Here is an 18162-nt window from a genome sequence, read left to right on the forward strand (position 1 = left end):
TGGGCTCCAAGGCTTCTCTTTTTAAAGCAATGCTGTAAACAGTTTACTGCCAACGGGTGTGGAGGCAGGCTAAGTGTTACCTCATCGCATGTGTACATTTAACTTGGAAAACATCAGTTGAGAATCCTGGCCATAAAATTTCCATTTTCCCTACAGGAGCTTTACATGGACCATTTCCTTTTCAACACAGCCCTATGATAAGAATCACTTAGGGGGCAGCTGTGGTATAGACTTAAGCCAGACTGTTAAGGTTCAAGTACCAGCTCTGATGTTCATGAATTCAGAATCTGTTTAATCTCTCAATGCCTCAGTTTCCTTATCTTTAAAGTAGAAATCCTAATAATATCCCATATAGACATTGTGAGCATTGGAGTGAGTTAATATGTGTAAGAGCTTAACACATTGCCTGGCACATAATAGGCATCCAATAAATGTTAGCTATTATCGTCACCATTTTAAAGATGAGAATATTAAGGCTTAAAGAGGTTACATGGCTTTTTCTGAGGTTCACATCTAGTAAGTAGAAAGGTTGGGATCAAGGTCTCTGACTCCAAAGACTATGCATTTATTCAACATGCTAAGTGGCCAACTCAGACTATACAATCCTTTTAAAGATTGTCATGTTGAATGGACGAAATTGGGTAATTCTGTGCCATTTATCCAAGTTTTTTGGGAGTGGTTTTACTTACAGGATAAAATTTATGAAGTCTACTTGTTACTCATTGTATCCACACCTCTACAACAAGATTATTGTCCTTCAAACAATAGTATTTCTTTATTCAAGGATGAAAGTAGAGCAGAGGGAACATAGTAATAATGCAATAACTTTGTGTGGTGACAGATGGTAACCATGCTTATCATGTTGAGCATTTCATAATGCATATAACTGTCAAGTCAATATGTTGTTCACCTAAAACTAACAAAAAAAAGTAGTATCCCACCCCTCTTCAGACATCCCCTGCCAAATACACACACACGCACACACACGCTCCAACCTTTCTAAAGAGAGTATTCTAAATGCATTTTAAAGCACATTTCTGATGGTGGTTAAGCATTTAACTTGGAAAACTAGAGCCTGATTAGAAACAAATTGTTAATATTGAAGTGTAGCACTTCTGAAGCAATCTCTGGTTATCAAGCACAAGTACAATATACCTTAATTCCCAACTCTAGTATCTGTATTTGAAGCATATTTCTTTAGTCCATTAACTCCAACAGAAGTTCCATGAGGACAAGAGCCGCAAGTATCTGCAACCCAGCAGGTGCTCAAAAAATATTTGCAGAATGAATGAAGGACACAAACTTTTCTGTGTTTGTGCCTTTTTAAAAATCTTAAGAAGTTATTGTTCATATGTAAGTGTTAGGAGCAGAGCCAACAGCCTTCACCAGATATCTCATCTGCCAGGTCTCATAAATTGGCCCCTGCAGTTAAATGGTAAATAGCTTACAGCAGGGGGAGAATAAGCAGCTCAAGAAGACTGTCTTTAAAATATCTAAGAATTTAAAAATTGGTTCTGAGATTAAGTCATTGCTCAGTATAGGAAACAGGAAAAAGTGACTGAAATACTTAGCAAAAGAATCAGTCATTTAGTTTCAGTGATGTTCTCTGCACATCATCTAGAGCAAGGTTGGCAAATTTTTTCTATACCTGGCCAGAAAGTAAGTATTTTAGATTTTGCAGGCCATCCAATCTCTATCTGACCTATTCATCTCTGCCATTGTAGTGCAAAAGCAGCCATAAGCAGTGTTTTTTCTTTTTTTTTTAGAAAAGGTGTGGCTGTGTTCTGATAAACTTGATAAAAACAAATAATAGGCTTCATTTGGCCCATGCTATAGTTTGTCAAGCCCTGGTCTAAAGCATGTTTAATTGTAATAAGTTAAAATATTCTGTTGCATCTCTGAGAAAAGGGTCATATTAGGTGTATAATTCCCTTTTATGAGGCATTAAGTAAGTCATGTATCTTTTATATATTTAAGCCTTTGGTCTTGAGAACTCATTGAGTAGCACACCATGTCCTTTATTTAACAGTGGCATATTGGACATGAAGATTAGGAGAATAGAGTTTGAAGATGATAAGTATCCAGTTCAGTGGTACTAAGTATATCCATATTGTGCAACCATCACTACCATCCATCTCTAGAACATTCTCATCTTCCCTAACTATAAACAGTAACTCTCCATTTTCCCTTCCCCAACTCCTGGCAACCACCATTCTACTTTCCATCACTATGAATTTGACCATTCTAGGTACTCTGTATAGTAGAATCATACAGTATTTGTCCATTTGTGTCTGACTTATTTCACTTAGTGTTATTTCTTCATGGCTCATCCATGTTGTAGCATGTGTCAGAATTTCCTTCCCTTTTAAAGGCTGAATAATATTCTTTTGAGTATACCTACCACATTTTGTTTGTTCATGTATCAAATGGACATTTGAGTTGCTTCCCCCTTCTGGCTATTGTGATTAATACTGTTATGATCATGGATGTACAAATACCTGTTTGATTCCCTGTTTTCAGTTCTTTTGGTAATATACCCAGTAGTAGAATTGGTTGGTCATATGCTTAAGCTTTTGAGAAACCACCCTACTGTTTTCCATAGAAGCTTCACCATTTTACATTCCCAGCAACAATGCACAAGGGTTCTAATTTCTCCATATTCTCACAAGCACTTACTTCATGTTTTTATAATAGCCATGCTATTTTGGGTATATACCCAGTAGTAGGACTGGTTGGTCATACGATAATTCTGCTTACATTTTTGAGAAATCACTATACTGTTTTCCATAGAAGCGGCACCATTTTACATTCCCAGCAACAATGCACAAGGATTCTAATTTCTCCACTTCGTGTTTTAATAATAACCATGCTAACAGGTGTAGAGTGGTAGCTCACTGCTCTTCTCACTTATTTTTAGGTCAATGTTTGTAGTTAGTGTGAAAGACAGTTCACTTAGATACTACATGAAGCAACGTCTGGTGCAAATTAGATTTCTATATGTGTGTGTGTGTGTGTGTGTGTATACCTTATTTCTCTAGCTCAAAAATTACATGAGATGGCTTCCAGGAACATGTAAATAATAAGGTGAATAATAAAATAGCTAAATTCATGGCATTGGGTATATAGAAGACTAAAAAAATGAAACTGTAATGGGTGGGAAGGAAGGGATAAAAGGAAAAGGGCATTATGATTAGCACACATAATGTAGGGGTGGGGCACAGGTAAGGCAGTATAGCACAGAGAAGACAAGTAGTGATTCTATAGCATCTTACTACGCTGATGGACAGTGACTGTAATGGGGTATGTGGTGGGGACTTGATGGGGGGAATCTAGTAACCACAGTGTTGCTCATGTATTTGTATATTAATGATACCAAAATTTAAAAAATGAAACTAGTCAAAATTAGATGAACTTGAGGGTATGTCCTATAGAATTACTAAAACTGAAGTGACAAATTAATCCTGAACTTCCTAATGGCCAAAGAAAAAACGGAAAGAGGGTCAGAAACATGATTCTTTTATTCCAGAGGGTAAAAGCTCAGGGCTTTTTTGACTCATAGGTATAAGAAATAAGCTATGGCTATTTTTAAAAAAGATGATTGCCTTACTGGCACCAGCCGATTTCAAACTGAAAGCAAACAGAATTTTTGATGAGATTAATGAGGCTGGAACTTGGAATGACTCCCACAGCCTGACCATTATAACACTTTTTGTGTAAAATGGTAGTTTCAGAGTACAATTAGAAAAACAGAAACTCAACTCCACCTATCTGAGCAGAGCGATAAGGTCTATTGCTTTGGACTTTAGTCAATGTTTTATGCAGTCCAACATGTAAGATCTTGAATTGCCTCATGCATGTTTGTATATGCACCTGGCATTTCCTTCCTGGTCACAGGTTATAAACACATATGTGTTTATACAGATAGTCTTCCTAAGAGTATATTCTTATCTTCCATTTGGAAGGAGGGGAAGATCTTCATGTTTAAATCTGATATTGAAGTTTCTGTTTCAACATGGAACTACAGGAACTAATGTATCAGTTTCAAATTTATACTAGAAAAAAACTTCATAACTGGATATGTTTCAAATCGGCTTTCAAGCACTTGAAGTGCAAAGAAAATAAAAAATAAGAATAGAAGCTATATCAAACAGGTATTTTTAAAGAACTGATAATGTATCAAAATTATTCCAAAATCGAAAGAATTGGCCTGAAGTTTTACCCAGAAGTTTGAATGAAAAATAATAACAACTGATATTTCTTGAGCATTTACAACATCCACAACACTATTCAAAGTGCTTTGTGTGCATTAACTCACTCTTCTAAACTTAACAATGCCAATGCTATCACCATCGTTCCCATTTTAAAGAGAGGAAAAATGAGGCAAGGAGCAGCCAGTACTCTTGTTTCAGGTCACACACAATGAGTGGATGTTAGAGCTAGGACCTATGCACACTGGGTGCAGTGGTCACCCACCCACTGACCATAGCCTTCCCCTTTGAGGTTCTAGCAAATGAACCAAGGAAGTACTGGTTTGGCCAACTAGCAAACAAACCTTGCAGATTTCTTTTGTGTCACTATAATTTCTTTTGGTTTGTTGTTTTTTTTTCTCTAGATGATCAAACTCTCTTAGTTGTCCTTGAAATGTCCCTTAACAATCTTATACACAATTACTACTGCTAAATTTTTAAAAATAAATGATGCTCCAGGTTCAAGTTGCACAATGAAACCATCAAAAATTATGTTGTTACACAGAGTTTTAAGAACATGAATGAATACTTATAAAATGAAATAAAGCAGCAGGATGTAAATATGCTGGAAGCCAAGTGCCACCACCTCTCCCACCCCAGCCCCCTCCTCCAGGAAAGATGGGAAAGTTTAATTGTGGCTATCACTGGGTAGAAATATTCAGAATGATTTCTTATTTTCCTTAATTTTCCATAAAATTCACTTGAATCCAAAAAATGAAATAAACTTCATTTTTCAAATAGCCAATCAGACCCGTTCCTTGCAAAAGCACAGTATGAAGCTCCTAGGGATAATCTTTTTGTATAATTTTAAATTAATTCCACATAGCCTAGTGCTATATGAACAAAGATATCAGTTTGAATTTCCACTGTTGTATGTGACTATTCAGGTTTATTAAAATCAAATAAAATGAAAAATTCAGTTCAACAGTCATACCAACCCCATGTAGTCACAGGTGGCTAGTGACAGCTCTTCCATCATCACAGAAAATTCTGTGGGACACCACTGGTTTAAAAAGAAAGAACATGGAATCTAGAGCCAGGTGACTTGGAATCCTATCCAGATACAAGCTGATACTTGCTGTGTGAAATTGGCGGTTTATTCAACCTCTCTGAGCCTATTTCCCTATAAACAGTTGGGACTAATGATAATATCACTAGCCATGTAAGGAGATTAAAAAGATCAAATAAGATAATGCGTGTGACAGTTCTCTGAATACTATAGTGTGGCTTACAGGGTGTTTCACAAATCCCCCAGTTTGAACTTAATCTAGCTCTTTGTGGATTGATTCCAAATCCATGAATGGTTCATACCAAGAATTTTACCTGAATGCCACCATAAAAATCAGACTTAACCAGCTCTTACCACAGTTCCTAGGCCAAGTCCTTGGCAATATGAATTTTCTATTTCTTTCCTATAAAAAGCTTCAATGCACAGCTGTGTTTCTGTCTTGTGTAATAACATCTCAGTTTTCCATAACAAGTAAATGTATTGCTTTATTTCCACTCCTAAATGAAAAAGACTCTCTTAAAAAAGAGGCTTTGTCTGCCAAAGATATAAATGGAGTAAAATGCTGTAACTAAAAGAAAAGTAATCCGAGTTGACAGTGCAGGAATTAAGCAAAAGATGTCATTTGCTGCAAGAATATGAGCTTTTCACTGGCAATTGAAACAAGTTCTCTATGCTTCAAAGCTGTTGAGGTACTGATTAAGCAGAAGTACCTGTTCATTCTGACTTTTTTTTTCCTAGTCACTTCTGGTTTTTCCAGCAAAACAACTTGACTAATGTAGGCTATTTTAGAGCTGTTGCATTTCCAAAGGCTCCATCTTTTTTTTTTTTTTTTTTTTTTCCTATTTAACCACCTGATAGTTAAGCGTGAATCTTGTATGCACGGGCTCAACTTGGCACAGATTCCACACTCACCTTACATCTGCCTCTCCCAGGTTTCCTCCAGCCGTGGATGCCTTTGACATTATGACTGCAGAGGATTCCACGGCAGCCATGAGCAGCGACTCGGCCTCCGCATCCTCTGCCAAGGTGCCCGAGGGCGTGGCCGGCGCGCCCAACGAGGCGGCCTTGCTGGCCCTGATGGAGCGCACGGGCTACAGCATGGTGCAGGAGAACGGGCAGCGCAAGTACGGTGGTCCGCCGCCGGGTTGGGAGGGCCCGCACCCGCAGCGGGGCTGCGAAGTCTTTGTAGGCAAGATCCCACGCGACGTGTACGAGGACGAGCTGGTGCCCGTGTTCGAGGCGGTGGGCCGCATCTACGAGCTGCGCCTCATGATGGACTTTGATGGCAAGAACCGCGGCTATGCCTTCGTCATGTACTGCCACAAGAACGAGGCCAAGCGTGCGGTGCGCGAGCTCAACAATTACGAGATCCGCCCCGGCCGCCTGCTCGGCGTGTGCTGCAGCGTCGACAATTGCCGCCTCTTCATTGGCGGTATCCCCAAGATGAAGAAGCGCGAGGAGATCCTGGAGGAGATCGCCAAGGTCACCGAGGGCGTGCTCGATGTGATCGTCTATGCCAGCGCCGCCGACAAGATGAAGAACCGTGGCTTTGCCTTCGTGGAGTACGAGAGCCACCGTGCCGCTGCCATGGCACGCCGCAAGCTCATGCCTGGCCGCATCCAGCTGTGGGGCCACCAGATCGCCGTGGACTGGGCTGAGCCCGAGATCGACGTGGATGAGGATGTGATGGAGACCGTGAAGATCCTCTACGTGAGGAACCTCATGATTGAGACCACGGAGGATACCATCAAGAAGAGCTTCGGCCAGTTCAACCCAGGCTGTGTGGAGCGTGTCAAGAAGATCCGCGACTACGCCTTTGTGCACTTCGCCAGCCGCGAGGACGCCGTTCATGCTATGAACAATCTCAACGGCACCGAGCTGGAGGGCTCGTGCCTCGAGGTGACGTTGGCCAAGCCGGTGGACAAGGAGCAGTACTCCCGCTACCAGAAGGCAGCCAAGGGGAGCGGCGCGGTGGAGACGGCGGTGGTGCAGCAGCCCAGCTATGTGTACTCTTGCGATCCCTACACACTGGCCTACTACGGCTACCCCTACAATGCGCTCATCGGGCCTAACAGGGACTACTTTGTGAAAGGTTAGTGGGGCACTGTTCTCCTGGGTTGGCCCCGAGAGCCGCATCCACTAGGCAAGCAGCATTAGGGGTGTTGTGGCTGTCGTTTACTGAGCTGGTCAGTGTACATGAGAAACACACACACACACACACACACACACACACACACACACACACACACACACACACACACGCTTAGCCTGGTTTGGGCATTGGTTTTACGTTCTGGTCTTCACTGGTACTTAAGACAGTAACTTTTGTAGCATGGAGAGAAATATAGATCGTATGTGTGGGACAGGCAGTAAAAACCTGGGAGCGTGCAGGGTCTTTTTGCACACTGCCTTTCCAGGGCATATCCCGTTTAGGGGCTAGTCCACCAGTCTCCAGGTACTTAGGTTAAAACTTACATGTGAAAGTAAATCTTTAGAATGTTGGGGACTAGGAGGCACACTGTAGTTGTTTTAAATAATTGGCTAGGGTATAATGAAATCAAGCATTACACTGGGAAACCAAATACATAGATTCTGAGTCCTGCTCTCCAATTAACTGGCTCTGTGACTTTAGTCAACCCCTTTAACTGCTCTAGGCCTGTTTTCTCACACACAGAATAAGGAAGGTGAATCAGCAGATCCCCTTTCAGATCTAACTTTTTTACAGTCTGTGAATGCTTTTCTTTATTGAAGCCTCAATTGTAGTCCTAGGAACTCACCCTGCAAAATTCATCTCTTGCCTTAAGCAGTCGTACTTAGATACAAATCCAGGCTGGAACAGAATGTTTATATCGTATTGCCAGCTTATCAGAGAGCAGAGGTATAGCACAGGCAACTTCAATTCAGGGCACACATGTAAAGGCCAAGAACCTTGAGTTAAGGTCTGTCTTCTGTACTGTCACTGTTGGTGGCTCACCATTTTTTGTGTTGTTCTCATAAGCAGGCAGCGTAAGAGGCCGGGGTCGAGGTGCGGCTGGCAACAGAGCCCCGGGGCCCAGGGGTTCCTACCTCGGGGGATATTCTGCTGGCCGTGGTATATATAGCCGATACCATGAAGGGAAAGGAAAGCAGCAAGAAAAAGGATATGAACTTGTTCCAAATTTGGAAATCTCTGCCGTCAATCCGGTTGCCATTAAACCCGGCACAGGTCAGTATAAACTTTTGAAGTGACCCCAAGGCTTCCTTGGGCTCCTCATCTGCACAATTCTGACTAGTTGGTCATAGATTGAGAAAAATGCTAACTGGTGACACCCATTTGAAAAACTCACTGTGGGAAAGTTTGACTTGAATGTGGTCTAAACTAGGCCATTCCCCTAAATTCATGGTTCCTCTTCTCATAGGCAGCCACAGATTAGGCAAAGAGTGTGGCCTCCTAGGCCTTCTTACCTGGAATTTAGGGGAATGGCCTAGTTTAGACCACATTCAAGTCAAACTTTCCCACAGTGAGTTTTTCAAATGGGTGTCACCAGTTAGCATTTTTCTCAATCTATGACCAACTAGTCAGAATTGGGGAAGGAAATGAAAGTATATGAGGCTCTTCTATATCTTCTACCAGTTCAAAACTGTCTTTTCTTATTGAAGCCTATTTCTGTTCCAGCCATTGGTAGCCAGAGGGTGCAGGTTATCGCCAGTTCTTAGGGTTGTTGGGAAAGGTAGAAAATTACCCTAAAGGTGCAAAAAGCACTACATTTCATGGTCTTAACAAACCAGAATGCCTGGGAATAAGGCAGTGGTGAAAGTTTTTGCAGCTGCTAATTCCCTGGATTCTAATTTCCAGCACTCATTTCCTCCCCTGCCTTGATCAGTAGATTGGGGGTAGGAGCGCTGAAGTGATTCAAGCCAGAGACCTTGAACTTTGTTTTTACCTCCAGGCTCCACGTAGCATTTGCCAATGTTGTTAGTGCCCCTTGGTCACCTAATCTGAGGTGTTCTTTCTGATCCTAACCTGCAAGGAACTGAAACAGACATTCAAACACATGGCACATTGAGTTGTGGGTAATCAGTGATACTTCTCAACCTCATCCTGGTTTCACAGAGGGTAGATCGAAGAACTTCTCAATGGAATCCTCACTTTGACGCTCAGCTACCTTGATTTCTTCTCCTTCCCCTAGCTAAAAGAGAGTCAGAGAATCTGCATTCAGGGCATCGGTTTGCATTGGCCACAACAGCTTAAAAAGTGTTCTCCCAGCAGAGCTTGCTTTTGAAGTAACCCAGTGCTAATTTTTTTTTTTTTGCCTATGGAAAAACTTCGGCGATTTTCTGTAGTTAAGTGACTCCTTAGGCTGGATTTCCTTATAAATGCCACTGATGCTGTAAGCAGTGTAAAACTGGTGTCTCTCTGTAATTCTGTGAAACACAGCATGGATGCGGGAGTTGTTACTTCTGCTTGTTGGAAAAGGGCTCCCATTGGCAAATTGCAGTAGCTTAAGATTTAACTAGAGAAGAGAACTCTCCAACAATCTTTAAGCATATAGTCATGTCCTGGGGCCTGAGACAGAAATTCCTTTGGGCTAATAGCCAGAACAATCCAGAGTTAGTTAGTACAATGCCAGTGTAGCTTAAACACATAACCCTCTCTGGGCCCCATCCCCTTGGCCTCTGTTTCTGATTCATCCAGAAAGTAGAACTTTGTTTTTTAGGAGAAGCACTAGGCAATGGTGAAGTATCTGGGCACAAGACCATATGGTTGGAAAGGCAGATAAAATAAAAGTCTTAAGTAAGGTTTTAGGTACATTTTATTGGATCATTGTGCTGTTGGTTAGCCTACAGTCTAACCTTTGTCTCGTTACCTTATAGCGAATCAGCTTTTATTGGCATAAATATACCTACTGTTGGAAAAAACCATAAATGAAAGGACACTTGGTGTATGCATTTCATATTCCAGCTTATCTTTTCAACACACAACACACATACTCACAAACTCTCCCAAATCTTGGCTACTCTTTTTTCCTTTTTACTTCTTTCTGTCATATATTGACAGTAACTGTTATCTGTTTGAGTCTTCTGGTTGAAATGAGTCCTTTGGACTTTACTCACACAAACACATCTTTGAATTGGCAGGTCCCATCAAAAAACCAGTCACTCTGCTGCTTCGCTGTTATGAGCGGACTTTAGTGGAAATCAGGGAATTTTTCGTTTTTTATTACGTACTTTTCCCTTGAATCACTAATGCTGAAATCTGAAATTCAGAGTGGGGAAGATGTACACAGACCTCTGAGTTCTCAGAATGAAACTCTCGACAGCACCTGCTTCTTAAAACATGAGATGAAAAGGGGAGTAGGTGGGGCCAGGACTTGGGTGGGCATAAGAAGTGGGCAGGCTCACACTCCACCACTCTGCACTCTGTGGGCCTGGGCCTCTGTTCTCACTTCTTAGTTTGAGCCTGTTTTTGCAGAATTAGAAGACCTTTGCTCTGTAGGACATCAAGAGCAAGATTCAAAAAGAGATTTTTCTGAAGCAGTTGGAAATGTTAGTACAGAAACCTAATATGATTTTCTTCCATGATGATCCACTGGGAGACTCCATCTGTGCCCACGTAGTTCCTTTTGAAAGACAAGCAGTAGGGCACCTGCCACCTCCCCTCTCTTCCTCCTGCGTAGCACCTTGTTGTTGCTTGTATGGAGAGAGCATTTGTTAGCAGGGAGGCCTGTGACTGCTAAGCTTGGATTTTAAAAATATCACCAAGAAAGTGATGGACCTTCTTCAGTGGCTGAAAACATTTAACCTGTGTTTCCCTCTACTTTTCCTGCAGTGGCCATCCCTGCCATCGGGGCCCAGTATTCTGTGTTTCAGGCAGCTCCCCCTCCTAAAATGATTGAAGATGGCAAAATCCACACAATGGAGCACATGATCAGCCCCATCGCGGTGCAGCCTGACCCGGCCAGTGCTGCTGCAGCTGCGGCAGCAGCCGCCGCCGTCATTCCCACTGTGTCCACGCCACCGCCTTTCCAGGTAGAGTCCTTGCTGCAGTCTGTGATTCATGTGTAAGGCCTCTCTTAACATGGAGTCATTTCATGTTCAGTGGGAGAGTTTGTTGTGTGCCTAGCTGTCTGTTACAACTCTGGGATTGGGTGACAAAAATTTTTAATATAAATGATGACTGGAGAGAAACATTTGAAGCAGTAATTGTGCTACCCTAATACTATCCCTGTATTAAAGATGGGAAGCGATATGCAAAAATGACATGTAATTTCTGACAGTGTCATATTATTGCAAGTACTTATCCTTTTTTTTTTTTAATGACACTGGATAATTTTTAACTCATGTTCTTATTGTTAAGAAGCTGACACACAAAGTCCAGGGAGATAGTTCACCTTTTCTTTTCCTATTGCAGTTTGCAGTTCCGTGAAGTTTTACCTAGCCTTGGAAATCCTCTCTCTTGTACTTCTCATTGCCTATATGATTACTTGGCTTATGACTGCTGGTATGTTCTAGCCCCCCAATTAAAATGAAGCTCCTCCAGATGAAGAGCTACAGCTTATATTTCTTTTTCACTTCAGTGCATAGCATGTAGGCATAGGGAATACTCATCATTCATCTAAACAGAAAACAAATCTTGTTAAAGCTGTTCTTTATGAGGCAGTGAATCTCTTACACCTTATTAGTCAACAAGCACACATACTCAGGCTCAGGGACTCTTTTCTAGCTGGATATAAATTATTTTAAGCACAAAGGGAATGTGTTTAAAAAACAGAACATTCCAGTCCAGGAGAACGAGGCTGGGTTCTAGAATTCACATTTTTTACTAGCTCCTCAGTAATGCTGAAACAGAGCCAAGCTGTAAACCCCACAGCAGGGTGCTGTTCACTTGCCTTTGCCCCCATTGGGTGCCAGTCTTGACTGCATTATTCCAAAAGGGTGGCACTGGTTGAAGATTATTCATCTATCAACCTGTCATTAAGTACTCTTTAACTTGAAACTTTCTAAAGCCAAAATAAGGAATAGGTTGTAAATGATGCACACTGTAGAATGACAACTAACTGTAGCTATTATATGTGGACTGTGTAAATATCTATAGTAACCAACAAGCAATACCTAGCAGAATTCTAGTAATAATTTCTAATTCCTCTTTATTAAGAAACTCATGAACTTTTATCTTTGGTATATAAGTGTCAGTTCTAGACAGGCCCAAATTCTAGGCCTCATATTCATGTTCTAGGCCACAGACTGTTTCTGTCTTGTATCAGTCCGCACTGGATGTTGCATCAGGGTCGTTATTCAAGGTCTTTGCTTATAAATTTGTTTAGCCTACGATCATTATCAGTTGATTCCTCTGGAGATTTTACCCTCCCTTACTTAATTTTTAACCCAGGAATGGTTTCTTTGCATGTGTGTGGCCTTGGTGCTCAAATCTAAGTTCTCTGGGTTTTGCTTCTGAGGTCCTTGACCCGGGCTCTCTGACACGTTCAGCCCTCTGCCTCCTCTTTAATCTCTGCCAAATTTCAGCAGGGGAAGGAGCATTTTAAGCACTACTGTTTGGGATTTAGAACACCTGTCTGAGTAGAATCACACTGGAAATCAGTTCCCGGTATGGCTTCCAGAAACTCCCTCTAGAACACCTTCTGTCATTTTCCTCTGTCTTGCAGGTACTCAGGGATGTTTCTGTTCTGCATTTTACATCCAAACTTTCAGATAGCCTTTACAAGTAATAAAAAAAAATGGCTACAGGTATAGTCAATCACTTTTTCAAATTGATTTCTCAAAATGTTGTTAATCTTCACAATAAATCTGTGGTAAAAGAAAACAATTGCTCCCCTCCCCCAAATCCCTACTCCATCTCACCCACCTGAGCCCAGGTATTGGGCTGGACTCTAGCACATGGAAAGGTTTCCTAGATGTCACCTTCCCTGCCACTTTCTCCCTTTGTGCATATGTCACTATAGAAATGTCCACACATGTATATAATTTGGAAAAGATTGTGTTTTACTGGGATCTACAGACTTCTCAGTCCTGAAGTTTCTCTCCTTAGTTGTAAAGTACAGATAAGACACTTAGGTATTAGTTGGTTCTTTCTCTAAGCTTCTACTGTTTGTATATATAGTGGTGTCCTATCTTAGGCAGGAAATGGTTGAAACCATCAGTTGCATTTGCTGAAAATTGTGTATGGTCACAGTTTTTTAGTTCAGAGCTTAAGCAGTCCCTTTGGAGAGCTATATATTTGTTCCATAGCGTTGTCACAGTCTATTCTCTCCATTTTTTGAAACCCCATGTTCCTACAGTTAAGTATGAGTTGAGGCAGCTGGCATGTAGTTTAGGAAAAATACTTACTTTTACTTAAAGTGAGATCAACCAAATGAAGGGTTGATTCTCAACTCCGTTTTACTCTGGGCATATACCCATTGAGTGGACTGGTAGGTAGAAGATTCCAGAGTATTTGAACTTGCCCTCAGCTCTCCCCTCAGTTCTGCCCCTTCACCAGTTGGATTTGATTGAACCTTGAGAATGCAAGCCCATCTCACCTCACTGGCTCTCACATGCTCCCTTACAACAGTGATTTGTTTGCCCCTCTGCCGTCCGGCCCTGAGATTGGAAACCTTTGTTTTCACCTCCTACTCTTAACCCAGGGAGCTGAATGAAGGGACGGATGACTAAACATGATGTGTACCTACACGTGATCAGTAAGGATTCTTTTTCTCTGTTCTCCTCAGGGCCGTCCAATAACTCCAGTATACACGGTGGCTCCAAATGTTCAGAGAATTCCCACTGCTGGGATCTATGGGGCCAGCTATGTCCCATTTGCTGCTCCTGCCACAGCCACGATCGCCACACTACAGAAGAATGCAGCAGCCGCTGCTGCCGTTTATGGAGGATATGCGGGCTACATACCTCAGGCATTCCCTGCTGCTACCATTCAGGTTCCCATACATGATGTCTACCAGACATACTGAGACTGGTGACAGAGCAGAGACAAACCGTGAACTACCACTGAAGGAACGCTCTACTATTTATGAAGAAGGACCCTGGTGGATTAGCACACATATGAAACCTGAAAGTGAAGAATGTTATCAAATAGCATACAGACATATTTTATATACATGAAGTTTTCACTAGTTTTTTAAGACTCCTTTCAATTTAGCAGGCCTGTGTTCATACATTTCTGAGAGACTTGCAATGGCTCGTGCCTTAATACCATCTCTTAACAATTTGTATGCTGTAGTACTTTTGTATAGAGGTTTTTGTTTTTGTATTTTTAAGGATATATTTTCACTATGAAGGTTATTTTCTTAACTTCTGCACTCCAGAGATTTCTATTTTGTAGTACCTTCAATAATATATCAACTATATATTGAAAAGCACACTTGAGCAGCTAGGGAACTGTTTTGAAAAATATATTCAATATTTAAAGATACAAACAATAGTGCTTTAAAAATACTACATAAAACGTTATTTTAAAAACTATACTGGAAAGTGCAATTTTAAAATGAGTTAAATCTCTATTTCTGCTGGCTTTAAGAGTTGACGGTGTTATCATGTATTATCTGTGATGGTTCTTTTTTTTTTTTATAAGAAATTGAACACTCGATCTCTCCTTAAGCCAACATTGAGAAGACTTGTCACACTTCTGAGTCCAAACACTGAAAGGCTCCTACCTGCCACCATTACCCTGGGCCCCTGCTTGTTCTCCATGAGTCTTTGCTCTTAAACATGTTCCCTCCCCATGGCCCTAACTCATCCCTGCTTCCTGTCCCCAGTCCCTCCTCTATGTTTGGCAAGTGTAGAGCAAATGAATTACTCTGATAGAGGAAACATTGATGGATTTTGTACTTCCTGGGTTTTTGTTGGGGTTTTTTGTTGTGTTGTTTTATTTTGGTTGGGGAGGTATTTTCATAGTAGAGTATGTGTAAGCACAGGATTTTAATAGTTGGTGTAAGACATCTTTGCATAGCTATTTAATTGTCTAGTATAAAACTTTTGTTCCTTGTCTAATGCTTTTATTTTATTTGTTTTTGAAGCATGAGGTTGTGGGGACAGTGAATGTTGTAGACAAGGCCCCCAAACACTCATGTCACAGAAAGTGATGCTTCTAGTTGCTTTATCATGTTTCATGCACAGTGTCTGTGGGTGTCAAGGGTATGGGAAATACTGTGTTTATTGAACAGGGCTTTCCTCCATTGCTGTGCATGAGCTGTGAACTGAATTGGGGTGTGCACATCCAGGAGAAGGAAGAGAGACCTGCAGGAATTAAAAGATAGTTTGTAAATATCTCCTAATGCTTGTTTTTAGTTGTTCTGTGTTGCAGAAGTTCATGGTATATAGTTTAATGCCAAATGAAACCATTTTATTTCAATGTTATGAAAAACTTTTGTTTTATTAGGAGGTTAATGTATTCTTGCAGTGTTTTGTGCCTGTTTAAAGGCTTTTATTTAGCAGAGTGAATGTAAAATACAGTAAAATGTTAAGATTGTCATCTCTTTTATGAACTACATCAATTGGAATTTTTTTTAAGGCTCTATCAAGGAAGTGAGGCGTGCAATAGGTAGCAGGTACACAGTTGTGTTTTTATGTCATATTAGAGATCTGCAAAATCTACTCACTGGATTTTTGCTAATGGCTGAATTATTATTTGTGGATAAATAAGAAGGTTATGCCTTTAGCAAACATTTTAGTTTTGTTTTAACTTAAATTAAGAGATTCCCATATGCCTTTTCTCCTCCCTCATCTTAGAGGGGGATGAATTTTTTATATATAAGCAATATTTATTTTAACTATTCTGTAAAATGATCAAGTGCCTACACAGGCCTTTAAACATTCCTAACATTCCTTTCCCTCATTCTCAAGTGACATAAAGTAATTGTGCAATGTTCCTGATGATGTACCCAGCAAGCGATATCCGAACTCAAATCTGTTAGAATGAGTAATGCAACAGAATGCATTTGGATCAGATCCTCGTCCTTTTGCTTTGTGTGAAAGAAGTGCTCACCTTCCAGTGTGGGATTGTCCCCGAGGTTCACTGGATGAGACTCTGACCCAGTGGTCTTACTGTATTTTACATATGCCTGTAAATTATTTGCAAAAAAATAAAAAGATAATAGAAAGGAAACCAAATGGTATCTTAACATGTCAGCAACCGAACTACCTTACAAATGAATGTTGGTGACATAGCCAGTTAAGTGTCAGTGAGCCTCCTGTCTACGGTCTGCCTGTTCCTGTTTGAAACCATTTCATATACACTACTGAGGTAAGTTTATAACTTGAAATGTGAACCTTTTTTTTTTTTTAGGGTTAAGAACAAACTATATAAATGTTTAAAAAAAAAGCTTTCCAAGTTCTCTGTTTTCAACCCCTTTTCAAACATGCTAGTGTTTAGTTATTATCTTTAGTTGCTTTGTATTTGATAAGTTAGATCTTGCTCCATTTACAGTACATTCTTAGGATGTATGTAGTAAATAAAGCTTTCTTTAAAGCAATTTCAAGACTTTATTTTAAATTGTGTTTTCTTTATACTGATTTTTTTTCCTGACAAAATTAGAAAAACCTGTACATAGTAGAAGGCATCAACTAATTCAGTATTTCCAGCTAGAGAAACCAGCCAGTCACTATCATATCTTGATTTGGAGTTACCACTGAAGATGGAGTACATAATAAAAATTGTGAATTACCAATATCCTCAAGCTTGAGCTCAGGTGGTTGAAGGTTGAAAAATACTACTCAGCTTCTGGGCTGGAATAAGATATGGGAAAGCTCACTCTTTTCGGTACTAGAGTTTGTTTATGGCCCCAAGAGCTTTACACTCAGAACTCTCAATGGAGGCAGCTGACCTGAATGTCTGCCACCGCATCTGAAAGCAGACCTTCTGTTCCTCCTTTTCACGGTGTGTGGCAAATTGAGCAGAGCACTTCCTTCCTGTTTCTCTGAGGTCATCCTTACCTGCAGACAGTCATCAGCAAAGCCAATCAAGTGATTCAAGGCAAAGGGATGGGTTGTCAATGGAATTATAAAAATTGCCTCACATTGGCTTTGCCATTGATTAAGGTTAAGAATATTCTTAGTCTTGAGCAGCCTGGGTTATGGTCTCTTGACCCACATTTCTTGGAATACTAATTCTGGCTTCCTCCTAGAGAGATAGAAACCTTTTTAGAGGTAGAAGAGGCCAGGAAACGTCCCTAGATAACAGAACATTAGGCAGTCTTTTCAAGGGCCACAAGATCTGATTCTTTTTTGTTCCCTTCAATTGCAGAATCACAGTTTGATTGATCTCATTAGAAAAAAGCACAATTGTACAACATGCATATCACACTCTCCTGGGTGCCAGGCTTTGCTGTTGGTGCTCTGGCAGCTGCCCCAAGAAACAGAACAGCAAAACCTTCCATGTGTAGAGTTCACATTCCAGTGGGAGAATACAGACAAAATGAGTAAGTAAACAATGCTCAGGTGGGGTTAAATGCTGTAGTTAGGTGATTCCTTAGGCTTTGGGCTTCCATAATCACAGGTGACCCTCACAATAACTCAGTGAAGCAGGCAGGGCCAATAATGTGACCAGCTAAGGTCACACAGCTGGTAAGAATCTGGACTCAGACACCAAGTCCCAGAGTCTGTCTAACAGCACAGTGACCCTGGAGATGGATAAAACACAGTCCTGGCCAAAGACCTACTTCAGAACCCAGAAAAAGAAAAGAAAAGCTTTTCTACAAGTGTAGTTCCTTTTTTATTGGCTTTAGTGTGTTTTTCTTATGCAGCCTCTTTCCTTGGGGGATGGGAACTGAAGGTGGTGTGGCTGAAAATGCCTATTCGCAGGATGCAAGTGGGGCTGCCAAAAATGTACACCCTCGTAGATGTAAGGAATTGGATGTGCAAGGCTGGCCCAGAGACGACGGAGAAAGCTAAAGAACTTTCTGAGGAAGTCAATAC

At 40.9% G+C, this 18162-nt stretch overlaps 1 protein-coding gene and 1 long non-coding RNA gene across 4 annotated transcripts in view; one reads left to right on the top strand and one right to left on the bottom strand.

Annotated features, from left to right (window-relative positions):
- The window catches only part of LOC140849637 (uncharacterized), a 51587-nt gene extending 45292 nt beyond the window's left edge, over positions 1-6295 (bottom strand). Inside the window, exon 1 of the long non-coding RNA XR_012131757.1 lies at positions 6169-6295. This is a non-coding gene — a long non-coding RNA (uncharacterized lncRNA). The remainder of the gene's footprint in view (positions 1-6168) is intronic.
- On the top strand, positions 6220-16721 carry RBM47 (RNA binding motif protein 47). Of its 3 annotated transcripts, none has more exons than XM_037002760.2 (4): positions 6220-7348; positions 8255-8461; positions 11066-11265; positions 13962-16721. In XM_037002760.2, exons 1-4 carry the CDS (start codon positions 6220-6222, stop codon positions 14199-14201), a joined length of 1776 nt encoding a protein of 591 aa, XP_036858655.1. In that variant the 3' UTR covers positions 14202-16721. The 3 variants fall into 3 exon arrangements, with proteins under 3 accessions (XP_036858655.1, XP_036858660.1, XP_073093819.1); XM_037002765.2 differs by having other exon boundaries at positions 8258-8461; XM_073237718.1 differs by lacking the exon at positions 8255-8461.
- The last annotated feature ends 1441 nt before the right edge of the window (positions 16722-18162 follow it).

This window comes from Manis javanica, chromosome 5 (assembly GCF_040802235.1).
Source record: "Manis javanica isolate MJ-LG chromosome 5, MJ_LKY, whole genome shotgun sequence".
NCBI lineage: Eukaryota > Metazoa > Chordata > Mammalia > Pholidota > Manidae > Manis > Manis javanica.

Excerpts from the sequence above, each read along its gene's own strand:
- RBM47 (XM_037002760.2), top strand. The coding sequence starts at position 6,220 with ATGACTGCAGAGGATTCCACGGCAGCCATGAGCAGCGACTCGGCCTCC. Across the intron at positions 7,349-8,254 it reads CAGGGACTACTTTGTGAAAG|CAGGCAGCGTAAGAGGCCGG; the intron begins GTTAGTGGGGCA and ends TGTTCTCATAAG. Across the intron at positions 11,266-13,961 it reads CCACGCCACCGCCTTTCCAG|GGCCGTCCAATAACTCCAGT; the intron begins GTAGAGTCCTTG and ends TGTTCTCCTCAG.